Below are 17109 nucleotides of genomic sequence, written 5' to 3' on the forward strand. Positions count from 1 at the left end.
TTAAAATAGTTATTTTTAAATTCTGGTTGTTAATTCCATGATCTCTGTCACTTCTGGGTCTGCTTCTGTTGACTGTATTTTCTCCTAGTTATGGGTCTTGCTTTTCTGCTTCTTTGCATATTCAGGAATTTTTTGTGTGATATTGATATGAATATTATATTGTCGAATGTCTAAATTTTGTTTTCCTCATTGAAAGACTATTGGACTTTATTCTCCAGGTAATTAAGTTACTTGTAGATCAGCTTGATTTTTTTTAAAAACTTCGTTTTTAAGCTTCATGAGGGCAGGTCTAAAGCAGCCTTTACTCTGGAGCTAGTTCATCCATGTTGCTATGGCATGAGCCTTCTGGGGTCTCTGCTGAGTGCCCCAGGAGTTCAACAAGGACCCTTCACTCTGGCTGTTTGGAACTTGACTATCTCCCAGCCTTGAATGAGCTCTGGGAAGTGTTCAACTTATAAACTCCCTGATGCTTATTTTTTCTTTAGTAATTGTTTCTTGGCCAGCTGTGGAATCTCACCCTATCCAGCCACAGACTCCAGGGGACCCTTATGTGCTCTCTGAGGCATCTGAAGCACTCTCTCTTTGCAGTTTTCTCCCCTCTGGTATGCTGCCCTTTCAGCTACCTCTTTCCTAAACTCACTTTTTCTCTTCAGCTCAGTGAAATGGCTGTGTTCTGCCTGGGTTCCCTCCTGCACTGTGGTCTAATAGACACCTAAAGGTGGACACCCAGGCCATTATAGGACTCCCCTCCTTGGTCTCCCTTCTCTCAGGGATCACAGTCGTACACTGCCCACACAGTCCTGCACTGTCTATTCTCTGATGTCTGAAAATGCTTGTTTCATATATTTTGTCTGGTTTTCTAGTTGTTTACAGTGGGAACTAGCAATTCCCTTTGAGATCCCTCTGGGGTGGTGCACCAGTGGCCTGCACTGGTTATGTACCCCCTCAAGATACTTTTACAAAACTGGACTTAGGAATAATAAAAGTCAACAGAAAATTGATAGGGTCATTCTGATCTGCTTTTTAGAAAAACTCAGGGTGAAGACCCACAAACCAGCACCAAGTGGAATTTTGCAGCAGGAATCATTGTTGTCCATCAACTGATGACTGGATAAATAAAATGTGGCACATCCATACAATTAAATATTGTTCAGTAATAAAAAGGAATGAGCTACTGATACATGCTACAACATGAATGAGTCTTGAAAACATTGTGCTAAGTGAAAGAAACTAGTCACAAAAGACCATACATTGTATGGTTTCATTTATATGAACTGTTCATTCAGAATAGATGAATTTATAGAGACAGAATGTACATCAGTGGTTGCTTAGGGTAGGGACAGGGCATGAAGAGTAACTGCTAATGGATACAAAATTTCTTTTGAGGAGATTGAAGTGTTCTAAAATTAGATTGTGGTGATGATTGACCAACCTTGTGAATATATTAAGAACCGTTGAATTGTATATTTTAAATGGGTGAGTACATCTCAATAAAACTGTTGTTTTTAAAAAAGAAGAAAAAATTTTTAGCCATTTTCTCATGCGTGAAAGTAATGAAGGAATAGGAAGGGGCCGTGGTGTGGTAGAAAGGAAGTCTTAGTTATTATATTGGTGCGTGAGCATGTCACAAGTAGTATTCTATCTGGGACTAAAAATGTGACCACAGAAGAGTTTATATAGTTCATTGGGGTAGGACTAATGTAGGAGGCTAATCTTAAAATTCATTTACTCTTTCTAGATTACTTTAGTTATAAGAGAATTCTTGTAGTTTTGGTGTGAGCCCCTCCTTTTAGCTTCCTCTCCTGCCCAGATCCTTGTCAGCAGTGAGCACATGTTGACATGTTGCATGCCATGTGGCCTCTGAAAGTTGTGACATCCCCTTTATGTCCTCTCTGTCCCTGTTCAGATCCACCAGAATGAGGGTGGTTTGTGGTTAAATCCTAGCCAGGAATATAAAAGTAGGCAAACCCTTTTATTGACTTTTCTGTTGTCAAAGATAAAGATGGTTATTTATTCATCTTAAGTGAATCATTCTACCTTTATTAAAAGCTATGAGTCAGCTGGGAGTGGTGGCTCATGCCTGTAATCCCAGCACTTTGGAAGGCCAAGTCGGGTGGATCATGAGGTCAAGAGTTTGAGACAAGCCTGGCCCACATAGTGAAACCCTGTTTCTACTAAAAATACAAAATAGTTAGCCAGGCATGGTGGCGGGTGCCTGTAATCCCAGCTATTTGGGAGGCTGAGGCAGGAGAATCCGCCTGAACCAGGGAGGCAGAGGTTACAGTGAGCAGAGATTGCACCACTGCACTCCAACCTGGGTGACAGTGTGAGACTCTGTCTCAAAAAAAAAAAAAAAAAAAAAGCTGTGAGTTTTCTGTGAAAGAAAAATGCATCATCCATGTGCAGACTTCTTGCATGGATTTTCAACAATATGCCCCTGGTGTGCACCTAAGTTGAGACTCTGGTGTACACGTAAGTTGACACCCTGAGCTTTGCTTAAAATACTCATAACTAACATATATTCAGTGCTTAATGTGTGCCTTTCCTGTTCTAAGTGCTTTCAAGTATTATCCACACCTCATTGACTGATTTTTTTTCATTATGTAGGGAATATGAAAAGACTGCATTTCTTTTTTCCAAGATTCTGTTTTTCAGTAATTTAGGTAGCTTTTTCCTTTAGATTTTATGGCATTAATGTAGTAACTCAGTAACTCAGCATCCCAGCTGGACCTGGCCCTCAGCCAGCCAGTGTTTCTCGTGCCTGTGCTCTCTGTGTTGATGAGGATAATGCTCTCATCAGGTGTGGTGTGTGTGGTTTTTCTCTAGGATCATCCATGAAGATGGCTTCTCGGGCGAAGATGTGAAACAGTACAAGCCTGTTGTCTACAGCAACACCATTCAGTCCCTGGCAGCCATCGTCCGGGCCATGGACACTTTGGGCATCGAATATGGTGATAAGGAGAGAAAGGTAGGCCGCTGAACCCATAAGCACAGTGACAAGAGGGCCTGTCTGTGTTACCCCACTGCCTCCTCTTTACAGTGCTGGGCTGCCTTAAATGGACAAGAAGAGACTCTGCTATGTATGAGAGATATGGTGGCACAGTCACCAACCTAAGCCATTTCGCCCACCCCCCTGGCAAACCTCCCAGCAAACTCACCAACTTTGCAAGTTGCAAGGGCTGCAGAACTCCAGGATTTATTTTGCAGATGAGGAAGAGTTGGCGACAGTTCTAAATTGGGGCTGCCACAACACTGTCTAAGTACCTGTCCTTGGGCAATTCTCTTGAGCAAAAAAAAATATGTATTAAACAAAACAAGCCTTGCCCGGCCACCGTCTTCCCTCCTTAGAAGAACTTCGCTTGCCTTGCTGTGGAGTGGGATAGCCATTTGAATTGACTGTCTTTCCTCCTTTACACCAAGGGCTGTTTTACACCTCCCCTAGATAAGTATGAGGACCTAACAGGACTCTCCTTCCTGTAGGAAGTCGGTGTCCTAAGAACAGGGACTGTTTGGGGGTTACGTTTCCAGGCTTCTATTAAGTGGTAAATGGAATAAGTATATATAAAAGCCTCTAATTTGCATACACTTATATTAACTGTTAAGACTTAACTATATACAGCTACACTGGCCAGGCTAAATAAAAGGAGGGAGAGAGGGAGAGGAGAAAATAGCCTCAGAATTCTATCCAGAAGCAGCTCTTTGTCCCTGTTTGGGACTGAATCTCAGTGATCCTCCCTCTGGGACCTGGAGATTGGAGAAGGAGGCAGAGGGTAGGTTCAGCCTCCAAGCACTTGGGCTCTGCATCTGAGCCTCTGGATGGAGAGCATTCATCTCTGATTGCTGTGTGATTTGATTGTACTATACATTTCCTGTCTTTGCTAAAACTCATCTCCCTCACAGAGGAAAACTGTACTGGTTGTCTCTGTGTCTGATAAATCATCTGTGACAGACAGCTTTAAACATAAAATTTAATATGTTATGCACAAAATCCTAATTCCATGGGGCAGAGTCATCTGGCCCAGGCATTGGCTTCTCCAGGTACTGGGGAATTGGGTGACCAAGGGTATGTCTGAGGCCAGCCTGGGGTGGAGAAGCTGTGTTCTAGCAGGAGGACCTGGGCCCATCTGCTGCTCCTCCTGGAGGCCAAGTTGGGAAGTTGATTCTGCAAAGGAAGCACTTCTCCCTAGAAGGCCAGCTTTGGGTTTGGTCACAGAGCCAGGGCCTGTGGAAAGAGGGAATGGGGGAGTGGATTGGTACATTCACTGCAGGCTTATGATGTGTGAGGCTTTATGCTAGGTGCTGTGGATACAGGAATGAGAACAGCAGGGAATGGTGTCTGGTTTCAGAAAGCACCTATTGAGATCATTAGAACTAGCCCAGATGAATACAGTGCTTCATTCTTCTTAATAGCAATAGCAGGAATAAAAACAACTACCATTTGTTGAGCACCTACTGGCTGCCAGGCACATACTGAGCACTTTACACATACTGACTAATTTTATTTAACTCATTTTATTACAACCCAGAGCAGGGAGTGCCTCATCTTATCTTCAGTCATGGCACAAGCCACAGGCTTCTGGCCTCTCTGTCTCCCCTTGGCTAAGTGGGGAGTAGGGAGCGTGGTGCCTGAATCTCAGCCAGATAGCAGACACAGTGCAAAAGGCACACCCCCTACACACACACACACACACACACACACACACACACACACACACAGCACTTGAGATCTTCCAGGAGCAAATGTATTCATCTCCCAGCCATGAGAGATGAATTTCTTTCTTCATGAGAGATGAAAATTTCTTTCTTCCTGAAAATCTCCTATGCTGATTATAACCCAAAAAAGTCAGTGTGCTTTTGGAATACTTCTCTCCTTCCATTTTGGAAAACATTAATTGTTCCCATGGGACTTTTTTTTTTCCATTTTATTATCCTGAAGAGAGAGATGATTGCTTGGGAATTGCTAGGACTATGATATGTTAAGGGCTGTACTGTAGGCCCCTGGGAAACAGGGACCCTTCTCTGGCTATTTCTCCTCCGTGGGATTTCCCAGTCAAGTGAGCCTTCAAGTAGGAAGGAGGGGAAGGCTCCAATGGAAGGAGAGACTGAGAGCTGAGTGGGACTCCCTGGAGGGTCCACTGGACGCAGTCGAGTCCAAGCCCAGTCCTGTTATGGAAGGTGGCACCATGGCCAGCACCCGGCCCATCCCTAGAGCAACACAGCCTTGTCTGGTGTGAGCTTCCTGGTGGGCAAAGGCTTCCCTGGCACTCGGGCACCCCCTTCCTGTATTCTTACACCTGTGAGGAGCAGGATAGGAGTGAACCCAAAACCCAGGCCAGAGCAAGCCAGACAGCTGGAAAAGGCACTCCTGGGAGCGGGCTGGCATGGATTCACAGCCTGTGGAGCTGGGCAGAAGAGAGTGAAGGCTGCCACTTCTCCCCTCTCATTGAGGAGGCACACCAGGCCTGAAAGGGCTACAGAAGAGAGTGGCCACCACTTCTCCCCTCTGGATGAGGAGGCACACCAGTCCTGAAAGGGCTGTAGCACCTGCTGGTGTGGGGGCAGCTCAGAGTCAAGATCCTTCCCTTTCCGTGTTCTCATGGAGCTTCCTATCTACCAGTACAGGCAGCAGACAAGCCCACAACTAGGTGACTGCATAATGTCAGATAATGCTAAGGGCTGCAAAGAAAACAAAATAAGGTGATATGAGAGCCTGATCTGGGGGTGGGAGGAGCAGCTACTTCAGAGTGGGAGGACGAGGGGACAGAAAGTTCCAGACAAGCACCCAGGCCCTGAGGGAGGAGTGAGCCTGGTGCAGAGGAAGATAAAGCTCTGTTCAGCTGGAGCTACCTGCAGCCAGGCAGCTGCTGATGTCCAGATGCCCTGAGCCCAGGGCTGGGTCCACACATTCTTCTGTCTCTTGGGTCCCCAGCCACTCCCCACCTAGGGGATCTGCCATTTGGATATTGAGGAAACCACCTCATGCAGCACGAGCCCAGATCCACGTTTTGGTCTCTAAAGAAGAGACCTCCTTTCCTTTTGTATTTTCTTCACCTCTGTCACCCACCACCACTCATCAAGGGGTGTCTGGAGGAAGACAGATCCACTCCTAGCACCTGCTGGTGCCAGCCAGCCTTGCATTCTCCACACAGAAAAGCACCTAAGAGCTTCCTTGCTGTACCTTGGTGTCAGCCCCTAGAACAGGTAGGTGTCCCTGACTTCCCCCCGCAGCTGACTCACCACCTGTCCTGGCCCCCAGAGGAAGGAGGACTGGCAGGTTTCTCCCCCAGCCTCTCTGGTGTGGAGTCACTTGGGGCCCCGTGACTGTGCATGAGCCTGAACCTGAAAGAGTCTCTGCTCAGGGCAAACAGCAGGGACCTCCTTATATCCGTCTATTGTTTCCATACCCCAGGCCTCAGCCTCAGACTACAGACCCCTCCCAGAGACCCCATGCAGTCTCATGCCTCCGGGCCTTCGCTGGGGTGTGCTCTCTGCCTCTAATGCCCTCATCTTTCCTCTTCCCCTCTTCCCTGTGGAACTGCCCGACTCAGTAAGGACCCACTAAACTTCATCTTGTCCATGAAGCCTTCCCCCTTCCTTCTCTGAGGAAGAAACACAGCTCAGTGCTTTCTCCATGAAGCTCTTATCTCACACACTGGCATGAAGATTAATTGTCTGTGCATCTTTTCATAGAGCAGTGGGCCCTACAGTATGGTCAATGTCCTTTGAGCAGCTAATGAAAGCCACGAGCCTTTCCTCCAGGTCAGGGGACACAAGCACACATCCAGGAAATTCTGCATGCAATTTCAGAGGGCCTGGCCCACCAACAGAGCCCAGCCTAAGAACCCCTTCATAATTTAAGGTCATCTGATCAAGGCCTATGTCATTTATCTTTAGGTCACCTCCTCACTCCAGCAGCCAACACAATGCTCAGCACTTAGTAGGTCTTCGAAACCCATCCCTTTAATGGAATGACATTTTGAATTTTCCCAGTTTTCAGAGAAAAAAGGCAAAGTGCTTGTGACTTTATCACTACATGAACAGCTGTTGATTTGAGTACCTACCATGTGTAGGCTTGGTGTTAAGCCCCATGTGACGATTCAAAGGCTTGTGAGTTGGATCCTTTAAGGAGCTGGTCATCTTCCTGGGAAGATGGAGCTCACAGGCAGAGTGAGCATAGCCCTTGCACATAGTGGGCAGAAAGAGCTGCTTAGTAGGAGTGGAGCTGGAACTGTCCTTGAAGCACAGGTATAGTTTGACAGGTACAGATGTAGGTCAGCAAAGGCCCTTGGAGCCAGGAAAGAACATAGTAGAAGCAGTGGTTGGTCATGAGGGAAAGAAGAGTTAATTGGTGGAGGAGGTTAGTGGCCTGAACAGAGGACTGGCATCTGAACAAGGTATGGGAAAGCTGGAAGGTCTAGTTGGCTGCAGATTTGGTAGGCCCTGGAAGGTAGGCCAAGGAGTTTGGGTTTTATCCTGTTAGCAGTAGGCAGCCATGGAGAGATTTTGAGGTGGGATGGGATGAAAGTGAGACTTTGGGAAATTATGATGATGGCATGTGCAGAGTGGATAGGGTGGGGAGGAGGGTATGGTGGGCGGAGACTAAAGATGAAGGGGCAGGTGAAGAAGCTCCAGCAGCAGACCACAAATAAGCAGACCACAAATAAGGCACAAGGGGCTAGGTGAGGGGTCAGAAAGGCAGCAGAGTGAGGCGTAGCAACAAAGGAAATACAGGGGCCTGGTGATTAATTGGCTGTTGGAAAAGGATGTAAGGATCAAGAAACTGAAACTCTGGTGTTACCAGCCTAGGTGGGCACAAGGTGGAACCTCAGCCAGAAAGCCAGGAAGCATGTGGGGCGGGACCACAGAGGATGAGTCAGCTTCCACACCTAAGGGGTTTCCAGGTGGGGGAGGTCTGCACATATCAAATGGATGGATTCAGAGAACTGAAGCCCTGGAAATTACTGACTCTAAGATAATGATTTTCCATTTTTATATTTCAGAGCCTTTTTTAAACAATTTACCCTGTTATTTAATAAATATTCCTTATTGATTAGATTAGTTAATCCTAACAACTACCTGTGCACGGAGTGCTATTTTTTGTCCTCATTTTATAAATTAAAAAAAAATGAGGCATGGAGAGGCTATGTGACTTGCCCAGGGTCATGCAATACAAATTCTCTATGTATACAGTATAGACGCTGAATACTAATAAGCCTCGAATCTGTGTGGCCCAGGTCCAGAGCAGAGTCCCATTTAGATAGGCACAGTAGGATCCAGCAAAACAAATCATTCAAAGAATCTCATCCTTTATCCTAAGTTTTTCTGAGAATATGAAAAGAGACCAGAGACAGCTCCCCCTGTTTTTCTCAAACATCCCCTCCTGCCTCCCATGTCTGTCCCACCCCACTCCCTTGAGGTTCTCCAGAGACCCTCTTCTCCATGGCAGCGAGCAAGGCTGGTCCTCTCTCCCCTTCTCTTTCTCCCACCAAAGGGGTTCCTGCTCTGCCTCTCCCTCACTCTGCCCTTTTTCTTCATCTCCCTTACCTCCTCCCCTTCTATCGCTCCCTTTCCTCCTCCCTTCTTCCCTTTCCCTCTGTCGTCCTCCCTCCTTCTCAGTCTCCTTTTCCTCCTCCCCTTCCCTCTTTTTCTCCCTCCCTCCTCACCCCAGCTCATTATTATGTAAATTGTCTTCCCTTTCTGAGCCAAGTTCTCCCCCTCCTCCTTCCTCTAACCTTATCCCAGGGCCTACATCTGCATCACAAAAGCAGAAGGCCTAGTCTGGCTGAGCTGGCCTAAACTCTGACACTGGAAGAAAGGGTTGAGGAAACTGAACAATTACAGGATTAGAAGGTTCACTTGGACCAGAGGGGGTATGGGGAAAGTCTTTGAACAAGCCTTTGTTAATACAGTTCATCATACACACACACACGTGTATATGTCAACGTATGTAAAATGTACATGTGTACATGTGTGTATCTTTGCCTATGTAAAATATATTGTAAACAAATGGACTGGTAGCAGTCATTCCTTGAACTTATATGAGGGTTTATTCAGTTGAAAATACTCCAGTTTTCATTTTCTCACTATTTGTGCCTATGCCTGTTTCTCTCAACTATAAACTCCTTAAGGACAGAGTATAGATCCTGTTCCTCTAGCACAGTGCCTGACACAGGAAGTATTGGATACTATATTTAAACCCCAATTCTACCACCAGCTATATGGCCCTGGGTAAATTATATAACCTCTCTAAGCCCCAGTGTTTTGGACTGTAAAATAGTAATGATCCTGATACCTCCCTCATTCATATCTGCTGTGAGAGTAAATGAGATAATGTCTGTAACATGCATAGGATAGTGCCTGTCACATAGCAGCTTCTCAACATGTGTTAGCAATTATTCTCATTATTTGTCCAAAATCATTATTATTGATAAAGTATTAATGAATTGTACTCAAAACAATGTAGTGAGGAATGGGTAAGGTTTTATCTGCACTTTTCAACTTAGAAACAGAAGCACAAGATTCTTAATTGGCCACCCAAGATCATGTTACCCAACCTGGGTCTGCTCAACCTGTGCCATGAAGCCAACACCAACACTGAAGTTTACCAGACAAAAGACTGCGTTTATCTGCAGGGGGTCAAGCTAGGAGAATCTGGCAGCTAGTGCTTAGCACCTGACTTCCTCACTGGCCATACAAGCAAGTGCTTTTAAAGGCAAGGGTGTATTTTAGGAAAACAGAAGTTACAGGCAAAATCATAAACCTATACGTGGAGGTTACACAGTGATTTGGCCCAAAAAAGGATATCTTGTGTGGCGGGCTTTGAGGTCATAGGTAGATTCAGAGGTTCTGTGATTTGCAGTTGGTTAAGGAGCGAGCCTTTGTCTAAAACCTTGGGGACAGCCGAAAGGAAGGTTAAGGTCTGGCCTGTAGGTGTGAGTCTCTCCAGGCCCCTCAGGAAGAAATTTAGAACAAAGACTCGTGGCCAGCATTCTGGCCTCAGTCCCCGCTCTTCTGAGGTCTACCTGACTGCAATGGGCATTTTCCATCTGGTGGGGATCCAGGTTTCTGAAAAACAACTCAAGGACATATGTTAAGATGTTTTCTTTAGGGTCTATAGGGAAACAAATAACTTGTGGCTCTAACTTACTTGGGTGGCTATTATTTTAAGCTATTACAACCTCCTTGCTTCTCAAGTTGCTCATGTACTTCTCAAGGCTAGCTAGGTGCCTGGAATTTCTCTTGAAGAGGCCCAGGGTTTTCCTCTGTTTCCATGCTTTTTCAGGGTATGGGGGGCAGCATGCCCCTAATGGTGACGGGGGCCGCTTTGTCTCAGTCACCAACCTAAGCAGAATGAAAGATGGGTGCCAGCTGGGATTGTTGCCCGTGCTCTTATTATTCCTCCGGGGGCCTTGACTGGAGCTGTATCCCCTAGAGATAATGGCAGCTCTTTGGAAGGCAGACTCAGATTTCACACTTCGTTTTCAGAATGTCACTGGATCTCCTCTGGTGAAAGAAATCTTGACATTTAAGTTACACAGTGGAGCTAAGGACACTATCTTTTTTAATAATCGTGGAAATATTATGGTGCCACCTCTACGGTGCAGTGCAGTTCACCTTGTGATTTGCATGAATTTTGAATTAGATAAAAACAAGGATGCTATCTGGCCTATGTCTTCCTGAGTCCCCTGGGGCTTAGAGAGACTTTAATGGTAGTTGTTAGATCTGATGGGGGCTGGGGGATGTAATCGATGAAGGCTTCATACTCCCATAGCCCAAACAGGAGGCCAGGAAGAGGATGTAGATATGCACCATGCTGGGTGCTGAGGCTCTCCACCTACAGCAGCCACAGAGCCTGCCTTGACCCTTTGCCAGCCAGATGAATAGAGCTTGAAACTGCTCCATTCAAGCCCAGCTCATTCTCTGCTCCATTTTGCAGGTGGAACATATGTTTCATCTGGCCTAAACAGGAAAGAGACTTACCCAGGGTAATATGTGGCAGATCCAGGACTAGAGAGTTCAGCTTCCTGCATCACTGCCAGTCCTCTTTCCATCTCAGCAGGCTGCTTCCAGTCACCCAGCCAACTTGGAGACTCATTTTCTTTCATTCAGTTGGTCATTCCACAAATACTTATCACTCAATTACTTATTACTTACAAATGCTTACTTCCTAGGGAAGGGCACAAGATGGCAGGGATGGGTACAAAACTGCAAAGATCAAGGGGCTCCCGGTCTTGTACACAGATGTCAACCCTAGAATGAGTAGGTAAACTCCTTGGTTTCCAGGGCTTCTCCCAGCTCTGAAATTCCAGCCCTGCTCTCTGATCCAAGGCTGGATTGGACCACAAGCTCTTGGTTTGAGGGAAGGCATTCACTGTCTAAGCCCTGCCACAAGGAGCCTGAGACCTGGCTGCTGGTATTTTGGCCCAGGGTGGCAGTATCAGTGCCTTTTCCTAACCCTCTTCTAAAAGGAAGAACCAACTCAAAGGAACTGCAGTTTTCAGTATGGGAAAGGAAGAGTGACTAAAGTGTCAGATTTTTGAAATGTCTCTCAGCTGCTCCTCTCCCTTAGAGTCTTGGGTTTCCTTAGCTAAAAGCGGTGCCCTCCCCTGAACCCCTCCCAGCTGTCCCCCAAGCAGCACACTCTACTTCCTGGTTGTCTTACCCCTGTGCCAGACAGCAGGTCTGGAAGGACAGGTCAGTCTTGTTTTCATCATGCCCAGTGCTAGCAGAGGTCAGTGAATTGAGTGCATGAGTGATTCCATTCATCCAAGGGGTGTGTGCTTCTTCCAGGTCAAGTGCTGGCCTGGTACTAGGGATATGCATGGCCTGAACAGATGTGTCCAGGGAGGAAAGGATGAAAGATGCAGAATACGCTTCTTTCCATATCGTCCTGATCCCTCCACAGCGTTTGTCATGTGTGCTTTCATTCATGTGTTCCCACAGTGGTGGCTCAGCCTGGAGAAGGCACTCAGCCTCCAGGGCTCTAGCATGTTGGCCCTTGCAGAGGCCCCAGCCAGCATCTAGCCTCCATCTGGCCTGGCCTGCCTTCTCTTCTGTGGCCTGCAGAGTGGAGTGGATGCTCAAGGCTGGGCTGCCATCAATCTCTACATGTTGCCTGTAGAAAAGGGCATGGAATTTTTTTTTAATGAAAGACTTCAACAAACAGTAAATGAAAACTGCAGGCGGTGATGCCTTGCACTTGTGTGCTCTCTTTCTCTCTCTCACACCCCACCCCCTACCGCCACCCCAAGCCCGAATTACTCTGCTCTGATGGTGGGAAAATGTTATAACCACATAAATAAATATTCCTCAGCATCCGACTGAAGTGGCCCCCACTAATGGCCCTTCCCTTGGCTGTCCAGGAGCCCCCCCGTTGCAGCCCCTCTTCTATACTCTACCCCCACCTGGCAGCTCCACAGAGGGAACTGAGAGCCTCCCCTCCGTGGTACTTGTTTCAAGTTGGCAAAGCAGCTGCCAAGCAGACCTCAGCCTTAGAAGCAGAGAGGGGCCTGCCTGGCCAGCGCCCTGTATTTTGAGACTCCTGGAATATTGAAAAATGAAGAATTCCAAAAACAACAAAATCGTGATGTATTTTAAATGCATCTGTTTAACAAATCAATACTTTGGGCCTACCACAAATGCAATGAAATATAATTGTGTATAATTGTGCTCCCTGAAAAATACTTACAGGATTTATAAAAATATTAATTGACAGTGCAGTACTGGCCATGAGGTCCTGTGATGGGACACAGGTCAGAGCCCTGTGCTGAGTTTTCACTGTGAGGGGTCTCTCCCCGACTATGTCTGCTACCTCATTTGGTCCAGGCCCCAGAATTGAGCCCTTTGTGGATGTATTCTCCCTTTCTGGCCAGCAGATACACCATGGAGGAGCCTGGGAAACTAGTAAGGTAGATTTTAGTTTGCTGAAGGAAGAAGCTCCAGGGACTGAGAAAGGGTTAGGTTTGAGGCAGCAGCACCATGTGGGGAAGGCTGTGAGTCACAGGCGGGTTGAGGACAGCCAAGGTGGTATCTGCCCCTGCCCTGCTGGGAGGCCCTGCTGTGTTCGTAGGGGAGTCACAGTACCACATATGTGAGATGGAGATGGCTTCCCTATGAAAACCAGAGCCACTTTCCATCCTCACCCATACACACCTGCACACACACTCATCTGCTTCTGCTTTACTCAGCACCATTCCCTCTTCTTTCTTTGCTGGGCAACCAACAGTAGTCTTGTGTCACTGCTGAAGACCCCACTCTGAGTAAGTTAGGACGTTTTGGTTGCAAGTGAAGGAAGATACAATCACACTGGCAAACTGGCTTATTCAAACAAAACAAAACACAAAACAGCTGCAGGCCCAGGGAGTCAGAAATTCAGACACACACCTGTGGGGAGTGCAGGCTTGATCAGCAGCTCAGGGCATGTCCCTGGCTTCCCCCACCTCTCCACTCTGCCCCACTGTGTGGTTTTCACCCTCGACTCCACAGCAGCACTACTGCACCAAGCAGGAAAATGGCTGCAGCAGCTAAGTCATCACTCGTAACCTTGTGTGCATCCTGGGATGCCACCAAGCACAAGGTGCATCTGAGCAGCCACCAAGTCCTGCGAGTCTCTCTCTTTCTGTCTGTCTATCTCTCTCTCTCTCTCTCTCTCTCTCTCTCTCTGTCTCTCTCATTGCCCCTCCTTGACCTAATCACCATGACCAAAGGGGCTGAGGGTTCCTGGGACATGAGTTAATTCCCCAGCAGAAAACCAGGAACTCCTGAAAAGGAAATCGAATAGAAGGAAATGGATGCTGGGGAGGCCACCAGCCATCCACGGATATCTCCTTGCCATTGGGGCTACCAGCTGTGCTGCCCCATGCGGGAGATGACTCATGTTTGTAGAGTGGAGGGCCGGCCAGGCTGAGTCCAGCGCAGCAGGACCATGAGATGGCCAAGCTTGGCTGAGAGCCAGCACTGCTGCTCCCATGGCAGCCTCTCCCCCGGGGTCCCGGGTGGCCGGACACATGGGTGCACAGCCCCCAGCCCACCACTCACCAATGGTCTTGCCCTTCCACTGTGGCTATAGCAAGGGACCAGGGAAGAGTGGGAGGTGAAAAGGGGAGATGGGCTAGTGGCAGGAGAGGCCTCCACTGGAAGTCAGGTCTCTTGAAGCCTGCCCCAGCCAGCAACAGCCTTAGAGCCAGTCTCTCTGCAGAGCTGAGAGGCACCACCCCAGAGAGCTGCCCAGGGAGGCAAGGCAGGCAGCAGAGGTCAGGGACGTGACTTTGAATCCTGACCCTGCCCTCCGCCAGCCAGTCAACTTAGCACTAGTCACGTGGTTCATTGACCCTCAGCTTCCTCATCTGAAAACTGGAGATCATAATAATACCTACTCACAGGGTCATTGTGGCTAAAAGAAATGATGCATGTTAAGAGCTAAGCAGGGTGCCTGGCACTGAGTAAGTGCTCAGTAAACAGGTACTGCCATCTCCCTCCTCTTGCCCACACCTCACTGCCTGCCTGTTAGTGAAGGGCCAGGGCAGGAGCCTGGGTGTGACAGTTGTTTCTGAACCATAGTGAAGGGTCAGTGTCAAGGCCTCTTAGCTACTACAGGTCAAAGAGTTGGCGTCATCCCCTCCCAGAATCACCCATCCCTTCTTAATCCAGGGTGGAAGACGGTATGCCTCAGCGCCTGCCCTCTTGCTGGCTTTGCAGGAGTGGAGCTGAGGAGGGCTGCTTCTGACCTGAGGCCCAGCATGGCCTGAGACAGAAACCCAGAGAAATAGAGACAAGGAGAGAGGAAGAGAGATCACTGAGAGGGAGGAGAGTGGCAGACACTGTGTGACTGGGAAACATGGAGATGGCACTGCATAGACAGTGCACCAGTGTCCAATGTTGGCGGGGCACTCAGCACTGCGCCTGCGCAGAGCGAATGCTCCTGGAATGGCTACTGCTCCATTCCTTTTCATTAGGGCCGCCTTCGTCTCTGTGAATATTATTCCACAGCCCCTCCGGCCAGACGTGTCTTCTTTCTCTCCCAGATATCCTCAGCACCTCGCTTTCTCATTCATTCACTGGTTTATTTATTTGAGAAATATGGATGTGGCCTTCTCTGTGCCAGCAGTGTGCTGAGTGCTGGGTGCACCGTGGTGATCTGACGCAAGCAGGTGTGCCACCACCCAGAGCTCAGCTGGCGAGCAGGTGGATAGCCTCAGTGATTTCAGAGAGCAGAGTGTCCTGGCAGCGGGCCCGGCCTGGCCTGTGCTGAGGATGGGGCATCTGACAAAGAGCTGAAGGGACTGGCACTGGTGGGGCAAACAAGATGGGGAGGTGGGCAGGAAGAACATTTCGGGCAGGTGGAACAGCCCATGCAGAGGCCCTGAGGTAGGGGAGTCCTGTCCCAGCGTAAGAATATGAAAGAAGGCCAGTGTGGCTGGAACCCAGAGGTCGGTGGGGACAATGGCAGGAGGTGAGGTGGAAGAAAGAGGCAGGGGACAGTTCTTTCAGGTGAGAAGAGCTTCCAGACCATGGAAGGAAGTTTGGCTTTGTTTCTGGCTCAGCAGGAAGCCACTGAAGGTTTTAAGGAAGGTGCAGACATGGCTTCTCTTAGGAGAGGCTTGTAGTGGCCATGGGGAGAAGGGAGAGATGGGCAGCAAGAGTGGCAGCAGGGAGAGGGGCTGAGAGGCTCCTGCAGGCATCCAGGGGTGGTCCAGAGAGAGAGCTGGGCCTTGCTCTGGGTCTCCGTCATCCACCCAACATGGAGCCCCTGTGGCATGGCACAGAGCATGCCAGACCCTGTAGCTGTCTGTTGAGTGTGCAGAGTGAGGTCCACCACCTTTAACCAATACAGATGGGCCCCCATACCCAGAGCATAACAGCAGTCCTGTCCTGCCTGCACAGGGAGTCCTGGGAGGAACCACCTCCAGACTCTGTGCATCCAGAGAGCAGCCAGCTCTCTCCCACAGCCCCTGACCACAGCTCTTTCTGGGTATTCTGACCTCTGCTCCCTCCGCCCCCACTCCAGCATTAGTTTCCTCATCTGTACAATAGGGAAAAAGTATTTACAATGGTAAAGTAACCCTGAATGGGGCGCCCTTGCAGTACATTGTACTTCACCAAACACAGCGTGAATCTGTCACTACCACTGGCACCCACAGACCCTTTCTGGCCCAGATGGTGAGCTCACATCATCCAGCACAAGGGCTAGCAGGCCAGAGCTCTCCTTCCTTCTGTGCCACCCCCTCGCACCCCCCACCCCACCCTGCCCCAGCCAGCCCAGGAGGAGCTTATTGAGATGTGGACTGGGAGCATTCACACCATCAGACTCCCCTTCCCCGGTATCTCTGGTCTGGGGTCCCAGGGCACAGTCCTGAAATAGCTCCTGCTGAATTAGGTCCAGCTTTCCCAGCTCTGTGGGGGCCTCCCACTTCTTTCCCAGCTCTCTGTCTCCCTTTCTTCTTCCTGCTGCACTTGTCATGGCAACGCCACTCCCTGCCTGGTGCCTAGACCAACTGGTTCTCCTGACGATTACTGGCCAAAGAGAGGAAGGGCAGCTCTTCGGGCCCAGGCTGTCTCCCTGGGCACAGTCCTGCAGGCGAGGGCGCCTGCTGGGGACACAGTCCAGGCTGGGGCTTCATCACGGTTTTTAGAGTCTGTGGTTATGGACTTGAATGATTACGTCCTTGACTCCCAGATATTTCCCTCCCCAGGACCAAGTCTGAGAGTTCTACTCTGCAGCAAGAAGCCTGATGATAAGGTCACAGACTATTGTGTCTTCTCACAGAGAACTATAGTGCACAGTTTTGACGTGAAGCTCTGTGTGATGCAGCAAAGAGCACAGGCTTTGGCGTCAGACAGGCCCACTGGCAAAAGTTGACTCCCTCTTTTTTAGCTTTGTGACCTCAGGCAGGTTCCTTAATGATCCTAAACCTCAGTTTCTTTATTTGTAAAATGACAATAATACTAGTGTATCTTAGTCAGGATACAGGCTCATCTGCTGTAACAGAGGCCTCCAAAATAACAGTGATGTGATTAAGACAGAAATGCATCGCCTGAGCAGCCCAGATGTGACACAGTTGAGTGTTCTGCCATGTTGCTCTGTCACACACGGGGTCTCTGTGTCCACTG

At 48.6% G+C, this 17109-nt stretch overlaps 1 protein-coding gene across 2 annotated transcripts in view; it reads left to right on the forward strand.

The window, feature by feature from the left end:
• GNAO1 (G protein subunit alpha o1) overlaps positions 1 to 17109 on the forward strand; it is a 170272-nt gene that overhangs the window by 81132 nt on the left and 72031 nt on the right. For both annotated transcript variants that reach the window (XM_012447923.3, XM_012447924.3), the window contains exon 3: positions 2827 to 2968. In XM_012447923.3, the coding sequence (XP_012303346.1) occupies positions 2827 to 2968 (142 nt within the window). The remainder of the gene's footprint in view (positions 1 to 2826; positions 2969 to 17109) is intronic.

The sequence above is a fragment of the Aotus nancymaae genome, unplaced genomic scaffold (assembly GCF_030222135.1).
Source record: "Aotus nancymaae isolate 86718 unplaced genomic scaffold, 86718_ANA_hifiasm-v0.15.2.pri h1tg000030l, whole genome shotgun sequence".
Taxonomy (NCBI): domain Eukaryota; kingdom Metazoa; phylum Chordata; class Mammalia; order Primates; family Aotidae; genus Aotus; species Aotus nancymaae.